Raw genomic sequence first — 25,799 nt, forward strand, 5'->3', positions numbered from 1 at the left:
ACAATGTCACACATTAGCATTGCTGTACTTGTACATCGTACCTCAGTGAAAGGCATGTGTGTCTGTCATAGAGCCCCATCCTCTGAATCTATGCAGTTTCTGGTTTTGATGGTCTCTTACAATGTGGTATTCAAATGAGTAATTAATTATTTCAGCACATTTGTAATTCCCCAAAGGATGCACCATGTTCTACATGGTGTAACTGGAGCGTGACACTCTGTGACAAGTCATCAATGCCCCACAATAGAACTGTAGTGTCGTTACAAGTTTCAATGAACAATCTGTCTCAGAAAAGTAGTCCTTGAATCACACTGATGGGGAACTACCCTTTATATGGCACAGACCATGTGAAACAGAGAGCCACAATATGTAGGGCCTATGTTGGAACCATTTGAAAGAATCTGATCTGCAAACAGAGTTTCTTTCACTTATAGAGTTGAGTGTAAGACCTAGTAATATACAGTTGAATGTAAGAACTAATATCATACAGTTGAGTGTAAGAACTGATATCATGAAAATAAAAGAAACAAAAATGCTCATGAAGGTCACTGTCTCATCAACAGTTCAGAAAAAAAAACCAAGCAAACATGAGCTTCATTTTCCCAGGTATCTGTATGTGTGTATAGGTGCTGAATAAAAGTTGGGCAAAATCCTTCATGGTCAAAGGTCAAAGGTGACTGAAATTTAATTAAAAGCTGTTTTTTTATCAGCTGTGTGAAGGAACAGGGTAGAAGCAGTTAAAGACAACAATTTCCCTGAGATAATGCTTACAAAGGTCAAGGTCAAAGGTCACTGTACTTTTTCAAGACATTTTATTTTCAGAGTCTACTTCAGCATGAAATATTTGGTGATTTTATGAATGTGAATTGGTGGACAGGGTAGAAGTAAAACATAAATGGCAATTATGTCCAAAATGTGAGAGCGGTGATACTTGGTAGGTCAAAGGTCACTGAACTTCGATAATTTTTCATTTTCCAACTAAAAAGTCAGACAGGGAATCTCTATTGGGATATTGTCTGGTTTGATGGATAGAAATTCAAAATTGTACGTGTGTTTATGGCCATGATTTTTTTGCAAGTTTTTTTCTTGTTTTCTAGGCATTAATGTATTAACTTAGAAGGAGGAAGACAAAAAAGAAAACAAAGTGAGGGTTGATGGTAAAGAAATAGAGAGTATTAAATCTATATTTATGCATGGAGCTACAAACTAGCTCCATGATTTATGTACAGTGTAATATGCAAGTGTATTTCATCACCCCCTCTGAACAGTGCATATTTATATGCTACTGCACTTAGACAAGTAGGCCGATGAAATGCACTCACAAATAACTTTTCATATAGGCAATGAACAATTTTCGCCGCAGTACTGTTCTGTAATACATTGTGTGTAGATTATTAGGGAAGATCCTGCTCATTTCAGCCCTCATGAATCTTCCTATTATTGCTTGTGCAACACTTGTTATGCCTTCAGCCCGGGAGGCTGGGAATGATTTACGATGTTTGAGTGTTTGTGTTGACACACACACACGCTAGAAGACTGATGCTTCCTCATGTTATACAGAAGCAGAAGTCTCCAAGCAGTGCTTCTCTACACTGGCATGCCTTTTCCGGAATCATTTCATCCATTTTATGACTTGAAGAGAGAGAAGCAGATGTGCAGCATCTGCTGTGTTTATCATTTATCCCATGTTTGAAACACGTTTCAATACCCACTATCATAACATGTTTGCAAAGGCTTTTCGGATCGTCTTTCTCGAGTTCTTGCAATTATCATCTTTATTGTGAGTCAGAGGAAGGTCTTGTCACTACGCAGCTCCATTGCGCAGTTTGACTCAAGAAGCGGAGATGTGTATTGGCAGTGATTGGCGTGGGCAGGTCCAAGCTATAAACGTATTTCAAAACAACTTTGCGTTCATTCATCTCCGCAGAAACATATTTGTGGCTTAAACGTGTTGCAAATCACACTTTTTCAGCATTTCAGAAAACCCCATAATCAAACAGCTTTGCATATCAACTGCCCAAATCTCCTTTAAAGTTGTTTGGAAACCTTAATTCTGCACCAGAAGTGAGTCGATATTAAAAGTGCACCCCTAGTCTGCAGTTCTGTCCTTCTTCACTCCCATGGATATGATTACTATTAAGATTATACTTTGGCAGGACTTACTAATAATTATGATATTAATGATACTAGTGTAGTAGTAGTACTACTACTACTACTACTACCACTACCAATGATCCTACACACTACATAAGATGGTCAACTCTCAGTCGAAAAGTGAAACGCTGCCTCTTGGAATTGTGGGATTTTTAAGGAATGCACCAACTAGCGTTGAGCGGGTAAAGTTTCCAGGTGAGCTGTGCTTTCCCGATATGTTTGTGTAGGACCAAGACAGGCTAAGACAAGAAAGAAGGTATTTTCTGATAAGAATCATGAGTAAACCTAAGAATTGATGGAGTGCATTAGACTGCATCAATAGCTACACCAAACCATCAGTAGGTTTATCATTATTTTGATTTCCAAAAGACTGTGTACAGCAAGTTTTCGTCTCACCTCCTTGTTCACAGCGAGTAGTAGACTCGCACACAGCTCGCTCTGCTCTGCTCGCAGGTCCCTACACTCGCTGTGACTGTGCACGTCCACAAATTATTGCAAGCTGCCTTTGCAAAGGCTTATGCTTGTTCGATCTATACCCACTCAATGCTAGAGGGCAGCAGCCACTTCTGTTCCACCAGCGGCCGTGTAAAATCGGGAGAGTTGACCATCTTACGTAGTGTGTAGGATCTTTGGTACTGCTACTGCAACAACGTTGTACTTCTGTTAAGTTATATTAATGTTTAATAGCTACTTGTATAGGACACAGGTCCACCCTTCTACGTTTGTAATACTTTCATATCTGTAGACAATTAACTACACTTGACATGATACACTGGAGCAAAGAAGCAATTCTCGGTATCGCCAATGCGCAGAAAACTTCTGCGCATGCTGAAGAGCCCCGTCACAGATGCACTGTGGGATTCCTCAGTGCCATTGTCGCTTCCGATTGTCTGGCGCGCGTCCCAGTTCCCATGTGATTCAATGGAGTTATTTGTCTGCTTTTACGTTGTTACTCCTTTTTTTCTTGGTTATAATTCAGCTTTAAAAAAGTTGAAAGTTTCTAAATTTTACTGATTTGTGGTCACTAGAGTTATGGTTCACAACTGGAAGGCTTCAATGTGCTGGTCACATGATGGAAAGCGAAGAAATCTTCAACAAAAAATACCCCTGGATAAAGACAGAACATGACCTGAGTGCATATGGAAAAAAATGGGGCATGTTTGTCCCCTGAGCTATCCCATAATGCATCTAAAATGCTGCTCTGTGCACGGCACCTAGGTATTGGCGCTACCAAGAATTTGGACAATATCTATGTAAATTATAAAAATGAGCCATACAATGTAGATAATTAAAGGCTGAATAAGTGTATTTTAAGTTTTAATTTTGAATTTGTCAGTTGTGGAAATTTGGCAAAGAGTCATGGGGAGATCATTCCAAAGTTAGAGTACAAGTTGTATGTGGTATGTATGTTTGTGTGTTATTATTGTTCATGAAAAAGATATTCATTACATTATCAAGATTACACGCAATACTTGCTTTGTCTTTGTTCAAGTGAATTTGTCTAATATGCATCTTGATAAGGTATGCAATGTGCATATAAGTTTTGTGTTCAATAGTACTTCTTTAAAACCCATTATGCATAGAGGTGCATAGTTTGCTCAGTGGTGTTATAGGAAGAAAACAGGAGTAAATGAAGCTTTTCTCTAGTGTGCTTTCTTCCTCATTTCTTTTTCCTGTATGCAGGGTATATTTCCAGCTGTTGTGGTGCACATTACAGATGTTGCCAAAGATGGGTGAGTTTTCAACTATAAAGCTTGTAGACTTTTAGACTAATCATTATCATTAAAAGTAATTGTGTCATTATTCATATGAATGAATGCAATACTGAAGTACAGGTGTATTAATGATAGATTTAAATCACGAAGAATGATCAAACGATACCTCCTACAGGTTGTACATTTTTGAACCTGCCATGTCCAAGTTTTGTGATCTTGTCAAGAAGTTAGATGAGCACTATGAACTCACATTCCCACTGTAAAGCAGCTAAAGCTCATAATGAGCTACATGTAGCATAAAGGAAACCGAAACCCAAAGAGAAATGTTGGATTGAGTGAAAGCAGCAACATTAGTAGAACACATCAGTGAAAGTTTGAGGAAAATCAGACAATCGATGCAAAAGTTATGAATTTTTAAAGTTTTGGTGTTGGAACCACTGGATGAGGAGACTACTAGAAGTTCTGGCATCATGTGTGGACAACAATATAAAGAAAATATAAAGGGAATTCCACAATCTTTTTTTTTCGTGAAAATTACATATTCCATCAACTTGATACTGACACATGTTAAGGGTAGCAATTATTCCCCCTGTTTTCTGAAAGTGGTTAGCAAAGTGCTCTTTCATTATACTAGAAAAGTGAATTTTTGTGGAATTTTCTTCATATTTTCTTTATATTGTTGTCCACACATATGTCAAAACCTCTAGTAGTCTCCTCATCCAGCTGTTCCAACACCAAAACTTTAAAAATTCATAACTTTTGCATCAATTGTCCGATTTTCCTCAAACTTTCACTGATGTGTTCTACTAATATTGCTGCTTTCACTCAATCCACATTGCTCTTTGGGTTTGGGTTCCCTTTAATAAAGATAGTTCTTTCCACTGGACCAATATTAACACAAAATCTCATCATCTGATTGTTTAATAGTTACAGGCAAAATCACGTGAAGAATCACCCAGTACTATTTACTTCTTGTAATACATACACCTGTATATACCTACACGACCTCACATTTTGGTTAACCCGTCGAGACCTGGGAATATTTCCTGCAGAAACATCATGTTAGTTAAAATTTGCCAATTGTGGATGTCACTGTATCTTATACTCCGTATTAATTAGAAAAAGATGAAACTGAACTGGACAAATTCATGAAATCTGCACAAAATCTGAAAGGAATTTTCAAAAATTTGCCATATTGAGAGAAAAATTAGAACATGAATCTCAGTTTAAAGAATTGTTGTTAGCTTGTCTAAAAGTACCAAAGTCTGCACACATGTCAAACAAGTTCTAGACTGATACATTCTGTAGATAAAAATATTGAGCCGTTCATAATTCTGACATCTTATCCCATTACCATGGTAGCAGATTATCATTTTTTTTAGAGAACACATGGTTTCAGGACAATACTGAAATGTATTAACAAAAGTGACTAGAATTATATTTCTATAATTACTGGTTTAATTGTAATTAGAGTGGTAGTCATACTCTGACATCTTTTCCAGTGACCATGGTAACAAATTATTCATTGAAAAGCCTAATATTCATTAGTCATTTTCTGATGTCTTTTGCTGCTGCCATAGTTGCATTTTTTTTTTGGAAGAAACATTGTATTTCCAATTATACAGTTATGCTGAAATGTTTTATCAGTTTAATATGCAGCTACATGTATGTATAGCTTTAGCAATTTGGAGATTAATTGAAAATTATGCAACCAAGAAATAAACCATTGCAAGGTGCTATACATATGGTAAGCGCTTGCCTGATTGCCCGGGGCAAGTCAAAGTCAAAGTCAGGCAAGCATTTCTGAACAGTGAGAAAAATTGCTTGCCCGAATTGAATTGTATGCAAACAACAAAAGACTCCTGTAAAAGAGAAAGACTATTGACTAATAGCAGTTCAAATAAAGAGGTACAGATTCATCAAACCATAAAAATGTGGTCCCGGAGACTTTATGGCTGAAAAAAAAAGGGGGAGAAAATACTGTATGTGTTGAAATTTTCAAGCACAGACATTTCTGTGAATTGTTGAAGTCAGGTGTCTTTGTGTCTTGTTGATTTTGCGTTTTGGAGGGTCTACAGAAATCGGTACTTTGCCTTTCATGAAATAAATGAGAATGAGTAAAAAGGGACAATGCTAGTACTTCATATTTTTTCATTGATGATTCCCTCTACATGAACAAATAGTGTGGTCTGCATTCAAAGTACTGTGCTAGCATGTCATGCCCCAGATATTGCTATGTCATGGCCTACTCAGCATATTAGACCTACAATTGTTACCAGTTGCATATGATCTAGTGCTGGCACGGCTAGATATATATATTTTTTTTTTTGAAAAATGATATTTTATTATTTTTGTGTTTTTGTAATTAGATTCATGCGGATACATTGTTATTTTTGCAGTGCAAAGGTCATTTGTGAAAATCACTAAAATAAAACCACTTCAAAAGTTTCAGTTCCTGCAGTCTTTTTGACAACTAGAATGGTACTACAGCATAAACACTTTGCTCTCAGCTGACAATTTATGCATTCTGGGAATTTCTTAACTGTATTCAGGAAGACTGAAAATTGATCCTCTCAAAGTACTTGGAGTTCTACAGTGTATGACCATGAATTTAACATAAAAAAAATGGCATATTGACCGTCTTGTACGCCTTGCCAAAAATCAAAATCAGAGTGAGTTGATCCCGTTCAAGAACCCCTTAGTATGTTGCCATGGAGCACCACTGTTACCCCTACTATTTGGCATCTGCTGTGGAAGGGGTGCTACGGGTCTAGAGGGGCACCAGTATCCAGAAATATCGCTGGAGAAGAGTGGAAATCACGGTAGGAATAAATCCTGATGTCATTGTCCACATATTGGCACAATACTGCCACATCTGATCCATCTGATCTATATTTGGGTTTCCTATCAACTGAAGGCGCAAAGGAAATGTGACATGGCAGGAGTCCGACGTATGCTAACTACCTGCACAGGGTCAGGTCAGTTAGCCACACTGCACTGAAATCTTTTTTTTTTTTTTAAAGAGAGAAAAAAAAAGTGAACACCTAAAAACAAAACAGAACAGATTTAGAATTCCCTGCAAATGATATCTTACTCAGATTATTCCATGCAAAAGTTTAGAATGGAATATATTCAATATTAATTTCTATATACAGGTTATATTCATTTACTGTACATCCGGATGTTATGATATGATATGATCGGTGCAATGCAGGAAGATAATTGTTTTAAGTAACTATTGGGTATTTTATTTCAAATATTTCATGCTTCCGAAAGGAATATATGGCAGTTGCTGTCTATGAGTATGTTTTATGTAAAAAAAAAACCCACCTGAATGCAGCAGGAGCTTGAAAAAAGTGAGATTTTATCATTCAAAACTTTGTAAGGTTCACAATAAATCCTGCTGTGCGGACGAAAAGCTAGGGGAAGTAACTTTAGAATATTAAACATACATGTAAGGCTAGTCAAAACTTTGACAGATCTGTGTCAAGTAAAGGGATATAATTATGAATTTGTTTTAGCCACTGGTTTAATACACTTTACTGTACATAGATTCCAGAATTTGTGAAACAACATATTTGTAAAGAGAATTATAGGATATAAACCACACTCAAATTTTTACAGATCTTTCAGATGTACAATGTCCATATTGACAACCAAACACAACCATGAGTATTGAGGACTCTGTCATAAATATTCTGCTTTTAAAGGGGATGGCTAGTAACTGATCAGTGGGAGTCAGTGGGAATGCTTGGGGATGATTGTTCTAATCCTTGTGGGATTCATTTAAGAGTACATTATTGTTGTGTGAAAATTATTTGCTTCAGAATGGTCTCATATTCAAGTTATGTGTAGTTCAATGTTTCCAGGTTAGCATGACTGTACAGTGTCGGGGCGATCGTTAACGGCCCAACACTGTACAGGCATGCTAACCTGGAAACATTGAACTGCACATTGCTTGAATATGATGATTACTTGAACAATAGATATATGATGTACTCTTAAATGAATCCCACAAGGATTAGAACAATCATCCCCCAGCATTCCCACTGATTCCCACTGATCAGTTACTAGCCATCCCCTTTAATATGAAAAGAAAGATAGTATTGCCTTGAGTTTGAAGTTGCAAGTAATGAATGCACTATGCCATGGCATGTCTTCTTTTATTGTATGATTTAACACAGAAAGCAAAGCAATTGATTTTTTTTTTTCCCCAATGAGGTAATGTCCATACAACACTTTAATACAAGAGCTTCTAGGCATGACGACTGATGAGTTAATAAACTTTCCAACAAACACTTGAAACTTGGCACTAAACTACTAAGATATTCGTAGGTTGCCAGTACTGGTTGGCAAGAATTTGTTGTATCTGTCACTTGCTATTTGTCAAACCATGTCTTTGTACACTTTTCTTCAAACATGTGGCAGTTCAAATCCTATTGTGTATGTCTAAAGTATCAGACACCTGAAGTCATACTGTATTGTATTTTTTTTTACACATTCTTTTAAAGAGTAAAAAATCCTCTCAAGTAGTTTAGCAAAATTACGTTAAAAGACAGATTTGAAGTAAGCATCCATAGAGTACGCAAACATTGTAATTTACACATGTATGTAGTTGACTGCCCTTCTCCAGAAGTGGGGGAATACTGTTACACTTACAGATAAACGGATCAGATACTGACCCGAAAAACTAAAAATAGATATTAGATTGTTCTGAATATATGTTGCACAGGATATTAGTAACATGGAAACCAGTAAAGAATGAAACTTAGAACAAATGCATACATTGATCTTTACACAGTTTAAAAACACAGCCTGTGTTTATGGCATTTTCTTTCCTTTATGAGTAACAACAGATATCATACAGATTTAGTACAAGAAGTTTAACTAAGAAAATTAGTGACATTTTATGCTGTAATACATCAATTCTAATACAATTTAGTACCCAATGACATTGACAAGGAGTTGTAAACTGAAGTTCAGTTTTCATTCCAGGACCGTGGTAAAAGTATCTATGTACATGGAGTCTTAAACTGAAGTTAAGTTTTTATTCCAGACCCATGGTTATTTCTGTAAAGAATTATAATTTCTACATACATTGTATGTTTATCCATCCTATTTTGTTTTTATTGTTATTATTATTAAAGGCATTTCCTGGTGTACAAACAGACCAATTATTCCAAATATCTAATTGCTTGTTTTGAATTGAATTCGCCATTTTCTTGTGAGCTAAACATTCCTCTCTCGTTTTCTCCTGCTGCCCTCTCCCAGGGAGGATGAGCCACTGAGGAAGGCTAACGAGCCCCTCATACAGGAAGTGACGCTGGTCCTACGAGAATGGCATGTCATCTTTGCGGAGAGCTTCATGGTAAGAACCCCAAACAGCTCACATGGCGGCTGCCCTGCATGCCAGCCTGTCTTTCGTTCACAGTGACCTCCAGTCCTTAGCCTTTGTTTTTCATTTGAAATCCTTCTATTTCCATGGTCCATTCTCTGAAAAATGAAACCAATGCTAGCACTGGTAACAAAATTGATGTGTTTCCAAGTTGCTTTCAGCATTTTCAATTTGTTTCTAGGTCAATAGTGTCATGTTCTATCATTCTGAAAAAAAGGTCTCTTAAACTTTATGCAATCCAGCTAGGTATTTAATATGGCCTTTTATTAATATGAGTTTAACATGAAGGACATGATTGCTTTCTGGCCTATAAACTGCAATCAATCCTGTATTGATCATACAATTTTGGCAAAGGTTTTTCAATTTAATTAGAGATTACAATTGAGCTGGTAATCTCTGTCCATGATCAATGATTCTTAAATAGGACTTGTCAAGCTGGTTCTGTTTTATTCTGTGTAAAATTAGGTACATTCATACAGAGTCGTATCATTGATGATTTTCAGTATAAGTGCTTAGCCCTTAAACATTGATGATCATTCACACAACACCTAATCTTTAAAATTTATATTTCGAGCAAGAGTCCCACATGATGATTGAACAACAAAACTGCAAGCGTCACAATGACCCCTGTACTTTATCACATGGAACTACATACACACAGCGCAGCGATAAACCTGTTAAAGGGACTGTACAATACTGGTTGAGGTGGGGATTCAGGTTTATAACATTCTTAAGTGAGATAATGAGAAACCTCTTATGAAATATGAAAGAGCATGAAATTTTCAGAAGGATTCAACGTTTATTTGATGAAAATTGGTTTTCAAATGGCTGAGATATTATATCCAAAAAAGTGATAATAATGGAAGGCGACATGCCACGCCTTTTATTAGGATCTCTTTGTTTCACATTGTTTTTCGATATCTCAGCCATTTCAAAACCGATTTTCATCAAATGAACTTTTGATACCCCTCACAATTGCATGCTCTTTGACATCTCATGGAGTGGTTTCTGAATATCTCGCAAAATGTTAAAAGCTAAATCCTCACCTCAACCAGAACTGTACACACCCTTTAATGTGCAGTGATACAGTAGTGTACAGCAAGCGTGTGTTCTTCAGTCTGGATATTCTGGGGGTTGACCTGGAAGCTAAGGGGGAATGGGAATTCAGGGAGAGGTTGTGATAACATCCAAGTTTGTTGGTTATTGTGTCCAAATGACATGAAACTACAAGTGGGGACCCTGTGCAGCTCATGGAAACTGTAAGAAATCTTATAATTTTATTCTTCAACTGATCTTTAAAGATTGCTAACTTTTGACTCTGTCCATACAGGGCTCTACTACATTGCAAGCTAAATATAAGTTTAAAACTTAGAATTGATCTCAACATTGTCCGAGCCTAACTTTTATTTTGTTAGGGGTGAATGGGTTATGATAAAGAATATAAACTTGTGCCAAATTAATACCGTGCTCAGTGCAGTCAAAATAATGCATTATTTTGGTTCAAGATCAGAATTGTGACACAAACTTTGAAATCTTTACATTAGAACAAAAGTAATGCATTATTTCACAAGATTTAGGTTTTAATCCAAATTGCACTACTTTGTGTGATTTTTTTGCAAAAAGATGCGAAGTTCTGCAGTGTGAACGGTGATTGCAAAAAATTTACATGTAGAAATTTTATATTCCACCATACATGATGCGTGTTGTGCCTTGCTATTTTTACCAGCTGTGGTGTACTGTATCATTGAATTACCATTGCGACATAGTAAGCATATCATTCATGTACCTAATGAGCAGGTCAGCTCTTTGCAAATAATTGCGACCAAAAAAGATTAGACATTTTTTACAGTGAGAATGAAGTCGAAAAGATGTGACCCTGATTGTGACCCAAATTTTGATTTTTTTTTTTTCAGTGAGAAATTACCTGCTATCATGCGCAAGGCCACAAGATTCTTTAATTAGAACATGTCCATGATTAGACAGTACCCATGTGTATTTGGGGTCATCTGCAACAGGTATCACTAGAAATTGTGCAGATAAACATTATACACTTACAAGCTTAAAATTATATCTATAATGCAAAAGTTGCAAACTGCTCTTAGTTTATTGTTACTTTTATATCGACTAGATAATGCAAATTACCTGGTACTTTCACCTATGGGTTTCTGTGTGCCAAGAAATCATGTCCTTGGGTAGATGGACACCTGTTCATTATGCAATGTACCTCAGGTGCTCCACCCAGGGATATTTACCTGCTTTCAGTAGCATGATATCACAGAAATCAGGACACCTTTAACCTGAGTGGCCCCAATGGGTATGGGATGGGTGAAAAACTCTCGAACAAAGCCCTACTTCTGGTACTTGATGAGGACCTCAGAGAAACAATACGGTACAACATCACATATATCTCTGTCCGACATTGATTAAACCTGTAAAACCAGACATTTTTGCACGCATGAAATTTTTGCAAATTTCGCGAGGAGCCAAGATTCGTAAACTTAAAATGCATATAAAAGACATAAAGTTCTTGTCTACACTATATGCATTTAATGCCAGCTGCAATTTGTTAAGATTTAATGCCAGCTGCAATTTGTTAAGATTTAATGCCAGCTGCAATTTGTTAAGATTCAATGCCATGAAAACGGCTGTTGGCTCCAGTTTGCAAAAATTTCATGCAGGGAATATTTCTGGTTTTACAATATGCTTCTGTGCTATAATCTATCACCTCTATCATCTACAGTGTAATCAGTGTACACTTGTCTGTGCTAGTTACAGAAAGTGGTACCTACATGTCCACTGTTTAGCCCATTATTATTATGTTAGGTTTTTTTATGATATATACAATGCCAATTGATGTTACTGTTTTTAGTGGTTTGATAAAGCTCACTATTTATCCATTGTGGGAAGAAAATATAGTTTGGAATGAAGACAGGATCTACAGTGTACAGTGTATCATTCATGAATTGAAAATGTCCTTGTGCAGTGTCAGTCACTATCTGGTGAAATTTTCTAATTGTAACAATTTGTATAGATTTTTTTGATAGTTTGCAGGCACACTATGTATGAAGACGTGAGGTTGCCTTACTCGAATAGAAAAGAGTTTCGGTACCTGCGTCCGTGTGAATACACTATAGATTGGGTGGGAGGACTTGTAGTGTTAAATGGCATCAACCGCTTCCTCATACACTTGTAAGTGCTTTGGCATTGAACTATCAAACTTCCACATAATTAGTTGCTATGTTCGCCATGGACTATGGGGTATATCAACTACATGTGTAGAGTACCAACATGAGGTTGAGTATCATTTCCTCATGTTTGATGATGCATCTATAGCATAAAAGTTAAGTCTTTCCTGCTTCTAAAACTTTCAAATAATCCTCTCATATTTCAGGTATATTCCCTTACATTGTAGTCACAGAGAATTTATAAGGAAGTTCAATGCCTCTTTGATATCTGTTATCAAGGATTTCTTGAACTTGGCCAGAGGGAGGGATTTTTTTCAAACAAAAGTATTGATGCCCCCCCCCCCCCCCCCCCCCCCCCCCCCGGAAAAGAAAGAAAAAGCATGATACTCAACATCCATTATTAATCCATTAGTTTGCATGGCATACAATGTACATGCTATGTGTTTACCATTTGCGGACTATTGCTGGTCACCATTGACAAACCACAGGGGTCAATATCATTCACCCAATTTTCAGTGTGTGTATGTGTCAATGTCAGATTGACCGTTTTACATATATCACAGGGCTTCTGTACAGCTCTTAACACTGAGGAAAATTGATATTTAGGATGCATGTATGGTGTCTGTCTCACATTATACGGTACGTAGTACCTCCATTCTAAGGGTCTATCCGAGGGACTGACTGTTTTGCTTCTAAGGACCCGTTTTAATTTTTGACAATGCATGTAAATTATTTGTGAAGGATACAAATGTAGGGGAAAAAAATGTCAATGTCCAACATTTGTATGTTGGGCTGCAAAAAATTTCCAAATCAACATGTGGATCTAAAGCTTCTTCAGATTTTGCAATATCTTACAAACATCACGAGTGTCCAGGATTGTGATTTCCTTGTGATTTGCTTTAGAAAATGTTTAACGAGCTTTGCCATATCTTATGCACGTGACCTACACAAGACATGCGCGGTATTCACAAAATCTTCTTGAAAGTAAATAGATCTTGACAGTTCGGAGACTGTCTCACATACGTCTCATGAAAGCAGCAAAGTCCGTCTGATCTTTTCTTGACCTATTCACAAATTGTTCGCATGCTTCCCATGACAGTCTCATTAACATTTGGTGCATGTTTGGGAACAAATCCGCACCACCACCGAAATCCCCCCCCCCCCAATAAAAAAGAGAAAAAATACAACATGCTTTGACTTGAACATTTAGTCTACCTTTGCTTGTGGAAGTGGAGGAAGAAGAAGTAATAAGTTAGGGAAGAGAAGATAGTTCAAGTAGTTTATTTATATTTTTGTTGTTTTAGAATGAAATGACTGTGACTACAATGAATGTTTTATTCTTCGCAGCCAAGCAATTGGAAGCGGTTTAGAAAATTAGAATTAGAAATTGAGTTCTCATGTCATTCACTGTATACGCCATATATTTCATGAGTCTAAATTTTCGCGAATCGGGAATTCCCAACAATTTCACGAGTGGTTGAATTCGCGATCATGGAGTCCTGTACTGAACGGAGAAGTGTACATGCATACGTCACATTCACATCGGGATCAGAGTCAATATTTTCGCATGTCTTTAATTTCGCGAATAGCACCTGACTCGCGAAATTAGCGAAAATAAAAACCTCGCGAAATATTTGGCGTATACAGTATCCTTTAAAACTGAGGTACACGTACAAATTGTATGATTAGCATCATGAGCTAAAGTTGTTGGAATGTGTTCAGAAAACTGGTGTAGAGCGTGATGTCATTCTGGTGTAAGGAGTGTTTTGTTTCCACAGCATGACTTGGGTATTTGACACTCTCAAGTGACTGTCATTCTTGAAGAGATAGATTACTGTGATCTGAGAATAGTTTTAGATCCCTTGCCATGTATGATTTATTAACAGCCTTGAAACTATCTCATCTTTGTAATTATCCTTGGCTAGCCTTTTCATCAGATTTCTTAACTTTGGCAATTTTGAAACTGTTAAAGCAAACTCTGTATCAAACGGACTGAGAGATGAAATTACACAATAAGTATTGTTATCTCAGGAAATTTATCTTCAGGTTGCATTTTTTTTAAATGTGAAAAGACATGTAAAATAAAATGCTCATACAGGAAGTATACAGACACATTTGCGAAGTATTTGATATCAGGACTCATGCACAAACCACATTTATGGAGCATGAGTCTCATTTCAGATCATAGTATGAGAGTGAAATGTAAAAGTAATAGTGGACTTTTTGTTCAAACTAGCTTGATAAACACTTAAGAAAAGAAAGGAAAAAGAAGAAATGTTTCTGTTTGTTGTTTTTGTAGGGAAGATGCAGTGTAAAGTAGAGATTCTCGTGAAGTGTAGTTGAAGATTCTGTCTGCAGTCTCTGTCATTGGAAATTGAAGTGTGCAAAATTGATTTTATACAAAATCCATATATCGCCCTGTGTTCAGTCTAAGGCACACAGATTTTGTTGCCCAATCAGAAAGATAACGCCTCATGACCATGAGCAATGCCTTTACGTGGTCTGTTATGTTTAGAAAATGCTTAGTCACAGTAATCATATTCAGTGTTTTGTTAGGTTTGAATATTGATCAGAATCTCATGCCTAAATTTTGATTCTCCATTTGTAAGTATGTCATTCCCTGTGGCACCAGCTTTGCCAAGTGAAGTCCTTTGCCGGCCCGGAACAGAAACAGGCACACAAACCATGAGCACCGATTGCTAAATTTAGATCCCAGTGGGGGTGGTTGTAAGACTGAACTTGGGGAAAATACTCGTCAGGACTGGAAACCTGTCGCAATAATATTTCTGTTGCCAGGAAAAAAGGTTCCGTAGAAGGGGAAAATCTTAACTCGATACAAACTGTAAGTGGAGGAGAAAGTGTTCAATGTGAGTAATATATTTGCAGAGTCTCCTTAGGTATTAAAGGGGTCCTCCAGTCTGGAGAAGACTTAGCGAAATTGTCTTAATACTATTTTCGCTCTAAAAACAATTGCCAATGAAATATCTATAGTTTGGCTATGACTTCTGGAAAGAAAAAAAAATGAAGTCTTTGATCATGTTTATGGGTTCAGCAAGTATATACATTGTAAATTCTGTGCACAACTTTGTCTGTCTGTGCATTTAATGATACACATAGGTTTACTGTTTCTATTAGTGCATCCACTTTGTAGGTAATACTACTAATAGTAAAGCATCCCCTGCTTGAATTGCACGCATGTACTGTAGGTAACGGTAGAGACTAGCTACACACATATCCTACTACCGGTATGTCATGCGTGCACGATGGTTGTTATAAGGTGCATGCCAGGACCAGCAAATTATCACTCTACATGTATATGACATTCAGCAATATTAAATGGGTTAGTCAAATGTCGGTTAGTGATTGGCTAAACACAGTCACATGATGGAGGCACATTGATTATGTTCGCCCATGGGCAAAACATTTTTGTGATGTTCTCCCATGGGAAAACATTTTCACATAACAAATGGCAAACGATACCAAACGATTGAACAATCATATTTTTCACGCAATCGATAGGATAAATTTGCCTACACTGTATTCCATACAATGTGAAAAAGCAGATGATGGTATTTGACTAACCCATATTTAATATAACAGATGATGACTTTTTTTGTCGGGAATATGTACCAAACGTTCCACCCTCAGGGTTTGAAATGCCATTTCAGGAGGCTATAATTCCCGTGACTTCGTCTCGGGACTTATAACCTCCCTCAATAGCATTTCAAACCCTTCAGGTGGAACATTCAGTATGTTCCCTCCCCCGCCAGTCATCATCTATATAATGTACACTCCTGAGCTGCATCCTGGTGAAAGATTGCACTGATGTTTTCCTTTTATGGTGTTAAGTTTTCAGAACAAAATAGTTTGTATGTGCTCATGAGTGTGTCATAGTGCAGAAACAAAGTCCTTGCCAGGTAGCACCCTTTAATAACAAACACATTGTGCCAAGAAGGTAATGAATTTCTTACAATATTTACAGTGATGTTTAGCGCATGTCTGTTTTTGTTTTTTCTTTGATTTAGTAGGGAAAATGAAATTTTCACAAATTTTACAGACTGGTCTTTTTGTGCTTTTTCTCCAAGTGGTAGGAAGTTCTAGGAGTCTTACATATATAGGCCTATGTGTTATTGTAGCTCTGTCATGTTAAAATGCATCTGCTTTGGAAGGCTGTTGGAGGCATTATGTTTTGGGGTTATCTGTCTACATTGCATCTGTGTGCACAAGATGTCTTTAAACCTTTCAGAAATTAGATATGAGCCAGATAAGGAGAAAGAAAGATATGCCGCCAGAGTTTTTCTTTCTGAAGAACGGCCTATAGGCCTTTATGGTCACTTTTGAGACTTTGTTCTTTATTAAGTACACTGTACTTCAGATATCTATCAAATATTAGGGGAGAACTTTGTGGGGGGGGGGGGGAGTGGGGGTACTCTCTTAAAAGCCCTGCAAACTGCAGTTTTGCTATGTGGCTCCAAATCGCACAAGGGTTTTTACATGTGATGTGAGCGGTCATCTACTTGGAACGGACAGCAGAGATCATGAGCTCTCTTGGGTGGATTATAGTTTCCGTGATAAGCCGCCTGATTAATAGTGAATGCCATGAGATCGTCTGTAGTGATTGAGGCAGAAATCTGCCAAATGTATGTGAGCAAGCCGAGTAAGAGAGGGGGGCACAGATGAGAGCAATTAGCTGTGCGTAATTGATTTGTCATCACCTCCACTCACGGCCCCCAATTGGCTAGGACAACGATAATCAGCAACTCTGGCCAGCAGCGAGAGAGAGAAGGCACATTATGAGATACTGTATGTATTGTAATGTAAGAGGCCGTGTCATTCATGCCCATCAGATTTAGTCCTTACCACTCACTGGATATATGCAATCCTTGACATCATGCTAGGACAACATGCCAGTCGATATCAAAAGCAAATAGTGAGATAGAAACCCCCCCCCCCCCCCTTACACTGTAATCTGCCCCCCCCCCTCGCCCATTTACAATCCTGTAGAATGTTTTTTTTATTACTCTTTCTGTAGTACAATTTTATGTAGTGCAAATGTTCTTTCAGTTGTATTCAAAACTTGCAGTTCTTCCATACTATGTCTTGTGGAATTATGCCGCTTCCTCAAATTGGCAACATCAAGTCTCACAACTACAGTTTGTATCACCACCTGCAAAAGTATTCTGCAAAATGGCTTGTAATGTAGCACATATTGAACCTGCTAAACCCTCCTATAGACATTCTTTTAACAACCTGAATACTTTTGAGAAATTATAATTACACCATCTTTTCCCCAATTAAGTAGATGAAAATTTCCTGTCTCCCCTCTCATTTTTCCCCTCCCCTGTCATTCAAGTAGAAGATATGTCAGGGGCAGAGTTTAACTTTGATAAGTGACTTTTTAACTCTGAAAGTGGGTTAGAAGCAAAGTAAGCAAACTAAGAAATCATAAAATTTGAACTAGTGTGGAACTTTCTTTTCTTCATGCAGCTCAAAAGAGAACATGGAGGGATTTTTTTTTTAAAGGAGGTGTATAATCTTATCTCGTATGTCTTTGTTCTCCTTTATTTATTCAATACAGTCTTAGAGTTGGAATTCTACAAAGCTGTGTAAACAAATCTGTGATCAAATATTGATGCCTAAAGTGAGGGATGGGGTCAAACGAGGAAGGACGTAGAGCTTGCGACGAAGCTGTGATATTTCCCACTAGCGATCCCCCAGTGATGTCGAAGTGAATCATGCTGCAGTATCTGATGCTGCTCAGCTGTCTGATCTGTCAAAGCGCTAGTCTCAAACATGCGCTGATTGATTGGAAATTATTAGTTAGCAGCAAGTCGTACAGCCGTAGCGTAAGGAGCAGCGGTCGAAGGATAAGGGCTGAACTTCCTGCGGCATGCGATTTGTCACTTGACAAGCGTATTATGCAATTAGAGCTGCTATGGGTGGTATCGGTGGCATCGCGATACGGATGTACATGCAGTCCCGACCGTTCATGAAACGTTCTCCACAGTTCTGACATGCCATGGTGGGCTGGTTAAGAGTGCCACACACTTGTTGATCCCTTGTTTGCACCATGACTCAACTGGCAATCGCACCTTATTTTGACTTTGGAGTATAACATATTGTAAAGGCTTACATACATATAGGGAACATAAGAATAGACAGAATTATTATTATCATTTGTGTCTTTTTTTTTAAATTCTGGTCCCAGTTAGTTAGGCAATAAAAAGTATCATCTGGAAATTGCAAATCATTTTGATCTGCTGCACTACTCCAAAACACGTTACGAATATAAGACATAATGTGTTCATACTCTAGTCCTACACATAGTTTATGAGGCAATGACATGGAATAAATGAGCTTTCCTAATTTGTTTACTTTGCTTTTAGGTACCTGCAAACAACCCATTTAAAAAATAAAAGTATGAGTATATACCAGTGACTGATAATGGTATTTGAGCAATAAGATATTCACATTCCTCTCCTTCATTTAGACTTCCCCATTTTCTCTCCAGCAAGCACTTGATTAGATAATCTCCTCCTACAAATACATCCCATAGATACATCAGTGGACTTTGTAGCATTCATTACATTCTGTGCGAATGCTTTGATGGGAACAATGTTTGAGGCGTCCAAAATCAAACAGGAAGTATAGGAACAGAAAAATGGCTTGTGTGACCTCAAACTGGGTCACATGATCGGCTCTCGATAGCGAGCCGGTATTGATACAAGCCCCGGGTTTATTCTGTCTCTGCGGTTGCTTGAGATGTGAATGGCACCTTCGCATTCTGCGAGGAACCAGAAGAATGCTTTGTATTCTTCACTTCACATAGGCCATGATTACGTAGTTTTGATACCCCTGTCAGGCAAGTAATGACCCATAAAAACTCTGACTAGTGTGAACTCTTTATGTCGGAAACAGAAACAACATTTTAATGGGTCGGAAAATAGTACAGGCAAATGTCACAATACTTTCAAACTACAAATAAGAGCTTCTTCTACTAAGAATGTTGGGTATAATATAGTCATAGATAATAGTCATTGTTGTGACATGCTTTATCAGACAATTGAGATATGCAAAATCATGGCTTCACATGTTCAAAGCCATCTTTGTAAAAGAACAAAGGAATCACTTCATGTTACTACCATCTTTAATGGTTTATTCAAACAATGTATTTGAGATGATGTAATGAGAAACCCTGGATTTTTATGCATGATTTACCCTTGAGTAGATGTTTGACAAATCTCTTTCATTCAAAGACCAGTGTAGAGCTTAATGCAATATCCTTAGCAGTAGTTGTTTAGCTTGGATGAGGAATAGGAGGAAGAGAAGATGAAAAGTAAGGTAGTAGATGTCAAGTAGGGATGGAGGATAGGGTATAGGGATGGGTGAGGGGAAATTGGCATGGGGTATAGGGAATGGGGAATAGGCATGGGGTATAGGGAATGGGAAGGGGGATGATAAATGGGGATGGGGAAGTGGGAATAGGGATAGAGAATGGAGATGGGGAATGGAAATAATGATGGGAGAACAGCAAATGGGAATGGGCAATAGGGGGTGGAAAGGGGGTGGGAAATGGGTAATGGGACAGGGAATAGGGACGGGGGATAGGGAATAGGGCTGTGGTAAAGGGAACACGGATTTGGGAATGGGGATGGGGGATGGGGTATGTGGAGTAGGGATGGGGAATGGAGATGGATAATGGGGATGGGGATGGACAATGGGAATGGGGGTGGGCGAGGGAAACAAGGGATAAGGGAATAGGGATAGGGAATAGGGACGTGGAAAAGGGAACATGGATTGGGGAATAGGGAATGGTAATGGGGAATAGAGAATAGAGATATGTGGAGTAGGGATGGGGAATGGAGACGGATAATGGGGATAGGGATTGAAAATGGAAAAACGGATGTGGGAGGGGGGTGGGAATGGGGGGCAGGGAAGAAGAGTAGCTAAACTCTGACTTGATTCATTGAACCAGATTGCCATCATGTTCTCTCCCTTCAGAGTCACAAAATGGACTGGTTCCGTGAGCTGAAGAAGATCATGCTGGAGCTGATTGAGCTGCGGAGGCAGCTGTTGTCGGGCACCATGACGCTGGACGAATGTAAGGACGTGAAGTGCACCATCATGAGTCGAGTGGACTGGGGCAACTGTCGGCTTGGCCTTGACCTCGTCCCGAGTGTAGATGGCAAGATAGTGGACAGCAGCCAGTGCAGCTTGGTAGAGCTGCACAAAGTGGTCAGTAGCTTATAACAAGATGCTCCTTTTGTCAGCAAATCTTTGTTATTTTTTTTTCAAATTTAATTCTTGCCTAATGTTCCAGCATGAATAACCCTTTAGTTGAAATTGGCATGAGACATGTACAATGAAGGACCAGCTTTGTTTCCTGAGGATTTCCACCTATATGCTAATTACCTGATTTGAAACAATGATTTGCGACAAATTCTGTTGACAACAACCACATTTCATGTATCCCCTCAGCAGTCGTAGACTGGTTTGATGGTACATTTGTACGTAGAAACACATGAACTGTAACTTCTGGAGTTGTTTACCAAACCTGCGCTTCCACTTTGATTGGATTTGCCACACAGTGGGAATGATGCGTAGAGAGAATGGACAGCAGTCTCGATTGTGCGAACGGGGGATGTTCTGACAGCGTAGCTGGTTTCGAACCGTGCCACAAGGGGGCTCAGCTGGCCTCAATTTCCCTTACGGAACTGTGCAAAGACAAAGTCTGGGGTTTGCTGCTGGGGGGAGGTTCTGAGATCAATGCTGTGTTCTCTCTTTTTGTACTTTGTATTTTGTATTTTTTTTTTTTTACAGAAGGAACAAATATAATAGTAGGAAGGGACACACAGAATTGACATCATAGATGAATTTCCAGCGATGTACAAGAATGTAGTGAATTTGCAGTGTTATATTGTAAGAGATTACAAATTGTCCATGCTCATTGAGATCATGTCATAGAAATTATTTGTATAGGGCCCCATTTTTCTCTCTCTTCTTTCCTTCTATAAAACAACAACATCATAGAAATAGGATTCTGCCCAACAGCCTTAGAGTTGTTCATCCATCTGACTGATCTTTGAAGCCATTCAGAGCTAGGCTTAGCTGGATGCAGACTATGGTCATTTTGAGAATGTCTTCTACATCAAAATCAAACTTATGGAGGGTCAAATCTGTCAAGACAAAAATTGCATTTTAACAGAGCTGCCAAAAAGTCTCCATGAAAATGTCAAAATCTGTTCATGTCTAAATAAGAGAATATTGAAATCTCCCTGATTTGGGAATTATTTTTGCCCATTGAAATGCATGTAACACACAGATATCTCCCTGATTGCTGTGTGGAATCTCCCTGATTTGGATGTGGGAATGTTGGCAGACCTGCATCTAGATTGAATCTCTGTGAAGAAAATGTCAATCATGAAGACATTGGTGTAATTAGTTCATTCTTGTACCATTCACGTCACATTTTGCAGCATCTACGCAGTGCACAAGAAACAACAAGTTCGTCCCTGGTAAGTAGAGTGTGTGAAAGACAATTATGTTGTGTGCAAAATGTACTCACTTCAAAGACATAATCCAACATACGGCACCCTAATATACCAAAGCCATCGAACCCCATAATCCGTCCACATAATTACAAGTTACATTGATTGGTTAACTCTCGTGATTCTAACGTTTGACCCCTTGACTTATTACCTCTGACATTCTAATATCATTCAAGTTTGTCGAGAATAACATGTAAACTCCTGCATAGTTGTTAGGTCCTCAATTTTTAATACTACAATCCGCCCATTTGCCTCTAGTACACACAATTGTATCCTCATGGGTGTAATGCTTGTGTCAGTTCTGTATTTAGTAAGCTTCTATATATTTTTATTATTTTCTTTATCTGTGGCACTGATGCACTATGCATGCTTTTCATGGTTGTTCAAGGTGCAGATATATTGTACAATTTTTGTCTTGGTTCATGTCTTTGTGAAATATACTTCTGACATATTTGAGCATGCTCACATGAAGGTGTTTGTCATTGTATTATTTAAGCAAGCAGGTGTTTATCGATCACTTGGATCTGTCCATTATGCTTTAGGGGTGTGATACTTTAACTCTGATGCAATGCCTGCTGTAGAAAAAAATAACAAAAAAAGTTTGAAGTCATGACATTTGTTGTGGTGCAGTGATTTGCAGTGACTAGTAGATTGTTTAGAAATGATCCTTAGAGCTAGAGCATGCCAAACTGTGAAAAAAACATTTGACTTCTTAAGTTGCATTAGCCGTGAAATTCATTTGAAATGTTCTAGAAGGAAATAATGCATGTTTTCCTGTCTTCTTTCCACACCAAGTGTTTTGTTATGTTTCTTTCATTCAATGTGTGTTTCTTTCTGTTGGGTTTTCTTTCTTTTTGTCATCACACCTCCGATTTTTGTTCTTGGTTGTCCCATTTGCCACTGTGGTTTGAAAACCCCCGGCATGACCAAAACCACCCCCCGCCCCTACCTTTGACGGTTGTGCCGCCCACCCCTTCACCGTGTCATGGGATTGTCGGCCGAATAGCCGGTTCAGACCTCAATGCAACCATTGCTAGCACTTGTTTCTGTACAAGTGCCCAGTGAACCGGCCACACCACAAACACAGGTAAATTTGATGTGGTTCTTGAGGGGAGGCTAAGCTTTATGTGAAAACAATGTCTATTGCAGTCACAGTCACAATGTGACATTAAGCACATGGTAGTGGCACAGCATGCAAGTGTGTGTATGAAGGTTAACATGTTTCATTCAGGTGTAAGGTATAAATTATTAATTTGGATTCAATTGTCAGTGCTGGATGTCTCCGTATCAAAAAAATTGCATCATTCTATGGCCTATCTGTTGAATGCTCCAAAAGTTCACTTCTTATTTGGCTTTATTGCATTCTTCAAAGCTCACTGTCTTTGAGTTTGCTAGCAGAGTCAGACTCTCTTTGAAAGAAAGATCACCATCAAGTACATCAGAGTAGACTAAATACATCATTGCATTTCACACATTTCAAAAACCACTTTGTCCGCATTTCAGCAAATGAGCAAGATAAAATGGCAGTCAATAATGCGAGTCAATCTGAGACTGTGCGATGTACCCTATGAGCTGAAATTTTTGAGGTGGTTCTATTTTCACAAATTTTGCGAATTGCCTTTGAACTGTGAATATAAAAATACGCAAATAGAAAAAAAACACACACACACACACACACACACAAATATCAGCTGGATCGTACACACCTTGAAACTACTGTAACAGTAGATCTAGCTTTCTGCGGGGGCTGTGATGTAGTAGTGATATGTGTTACATACATGTACCTACATGCTAGCACTGTACTTCGCATGCAGAACACATTTCTTGTTTTTGTGCAGGAAATCACAGAGTAAAAACATTCACTGCTAGTATTGTTGCTAGGTTCTCATTTGTATTTGTTTCTCGAACGGTGAAGTAACAATTATTAGACTTTCTCAACTGCAAAAGTAACAACATGTGACAATGTGCGGCAAATAGCAATGCGTAAAAATATCTGTAGGTGAAAATTTCAGCTCGCACAGTATATGACTCAGCTTGACACATCCATGAAACTGTACTTAGTGGCGTTGCTTTCATTCTCAGCTGCTGATCACATTTTTATATGATAATAAATCATCAAGATTAGATGATAACATTAAAGGGATGGTATAGTTTTGGTTGAGATGGGGCTTTGAGTTTCCAGGTTTTTGTGAGATTATGAGAAACCTCTTTTGAGATATGAAAGAGCATGCAATTCTAAAGAGGAATTCAAAGTTTCTTTGATGAAAATTGTTTTTGAGGTCCGCTGTGTTTTACTTTGTTTGGGGATATCTCCGTCATTTCAAAAACAATTTTTATGAAATAAACTTTGAATATACCTTTATAGAATTGTATGCTCTTTCATATTTCATAAATGGTTTTTAATTATCTCGCAAAAAGTAAAGATCTGAATCCCCCATCTCAACCAAAAACTATACCATCCCTTTAAGAATACATTGTTCATGTTTGTAGTGGTTCCAAAGATCTAAAGGCAGTCAGAATGCTCTTCCGCAATACCTTCTGATTGTGAGTTGAAGACAAACTAGGGATGTGGCATGTTATTAGATGGATGTCATGCAGAATTTGTCTAGAAGTGTGATAAAGAGGCATGATGGCGGGTTTCAAAGGTTTGTCTCACTGTTCCGACCAAGCTGTATGATTATGGTCAAGTAGATAGGGGGTGGTGGGACACAAGAAACAATCAGCTTTCAAAACAAATAAAAAATCATGCTTTCTGTTTTGAGGTACAGCTATATTATATGTATTAAGAGATAGTGCCATAGTAGTTACCATTTTCTGAATGGTTCGTTCTGACATTACTTTCTGTGTTGGAAAATCTTTAGTTTTAGTTTGCGATTCAATTACTGTCATGTTTTCCTGTTCTTTGAAGCAAGTAGTGATCATTTTCAACTTTTCTTTTTTTTTTTTAGCTCCATTTTACACAATATCAGCGACACTAGGAACATGTAAAGATGTGCAACTCATATTTATTTTAATCTTGAAGCTTTGCTAAATAGTGCCTTGTTGTGTACACTAATAATGCAGTTTATGGGCTCTTGGTACCAGAGGCTATTTCACGCATGTGCACTCAACTGTGCTCTCTCAACTTCCAATTGATATCACTGACGCTTATGAGAAGAAAAATGGAAAACTAGTAAAATTGAAAAAGAAAATGATAGTCTTCAATTTAAGATGTAAATCGTAGTTTGGTAATAAATCATGTGATATCACATAGTATAAACATTATGGCATATGAATTCATGTCATACACAATCATGAAATGCACAACTCTTTATCACTAATTCAAAAGAGACCACCTGTGAAAGATTTTAATAGTCTTGCACTTATGACGAAAAACAATCATAATTTCTGAACTCTTCATGAGCTGTAATTTCAAAGGAGAAATCCAAAATCTGAACAATAATGAAAGGAAGCAAAGCAGGGACAAAAAATTCTATGAATGATGTAATTCTCTAAGTTATTTCTGCTGCGGATTATCTGGTAGATCGGTGATTGCAGTATTTGTGTGAATTGTATGGGATATCATGTAGATCTGCAGGTATAGGTTAAAGAAGTGTAGATTGTTACATATTGTGTATGTGTGTGTGTATATATATGTATATATATATATGTACAAGTGTGTGTGTGTGTGTGTGTCACATGATACAAAGTATACAGATGCAAAGTAAATTGTAATTGAACCTTTGAAAATAGTTGTAAATAAATAGCTTGAAAACACTTTCATATGAAAGAATAATATTGAAAAAAAAAGGGATATCAGGAA

The 25,799-nt window shown here is 37.8% G+C and overlaps 1 protein-coding gene across 1 annotated transcript in view; it reads left to right on the forward strand.

Moving 5' to 3' along the window:
• Nucleotides 1-25,799, forward strand: part of LOC139717154 (dedicator of cytokinesis protein 3-like) — a 115,739-nt gene that overhangs the window by 12,260 nt on the left and 77,680 nt on the right. The window contains exons 4-8 of the mRNA XM_071628654.1: nt 3,838-3,887; nt 9,141-9,237; nt 20,451-20,684; nt 21,926-21,964; nt 23,004-23,084. Coding sequence (XP_071484755.1) covers nt 3,838-3,887; nt 9,141-9,237; nt 20,451-20,684; nt 21,926-21,964; nt 23,004-23,084 — 501 coding nt within the window. The remainder of the gene's footprint in view (nt 1-3,837; nt 3,888-9,140; nt 9,238-20,450; nt 20,685-21,925; nt 21,965-23,003; nt 23,085-25,799) is intronic.

The sequence above is a fragment of the Diadema antillarum genome, unplaced genomic scaffold (genome assembly GCF_040938485.1).
Source record: "Diadema antillarum isolate AM-2024a unplaced genomic scaffold, OU_Dant_1.0 scf00000072, whole genome shotgun sequence".
Classification (NCBI taxonomy): domain Eukaryota; kingdom Metazoa; phylum Echinodermata; class Echinoidea; order Diadematoida; family Diadematidae; genus Diadema; species Diadema antillarum.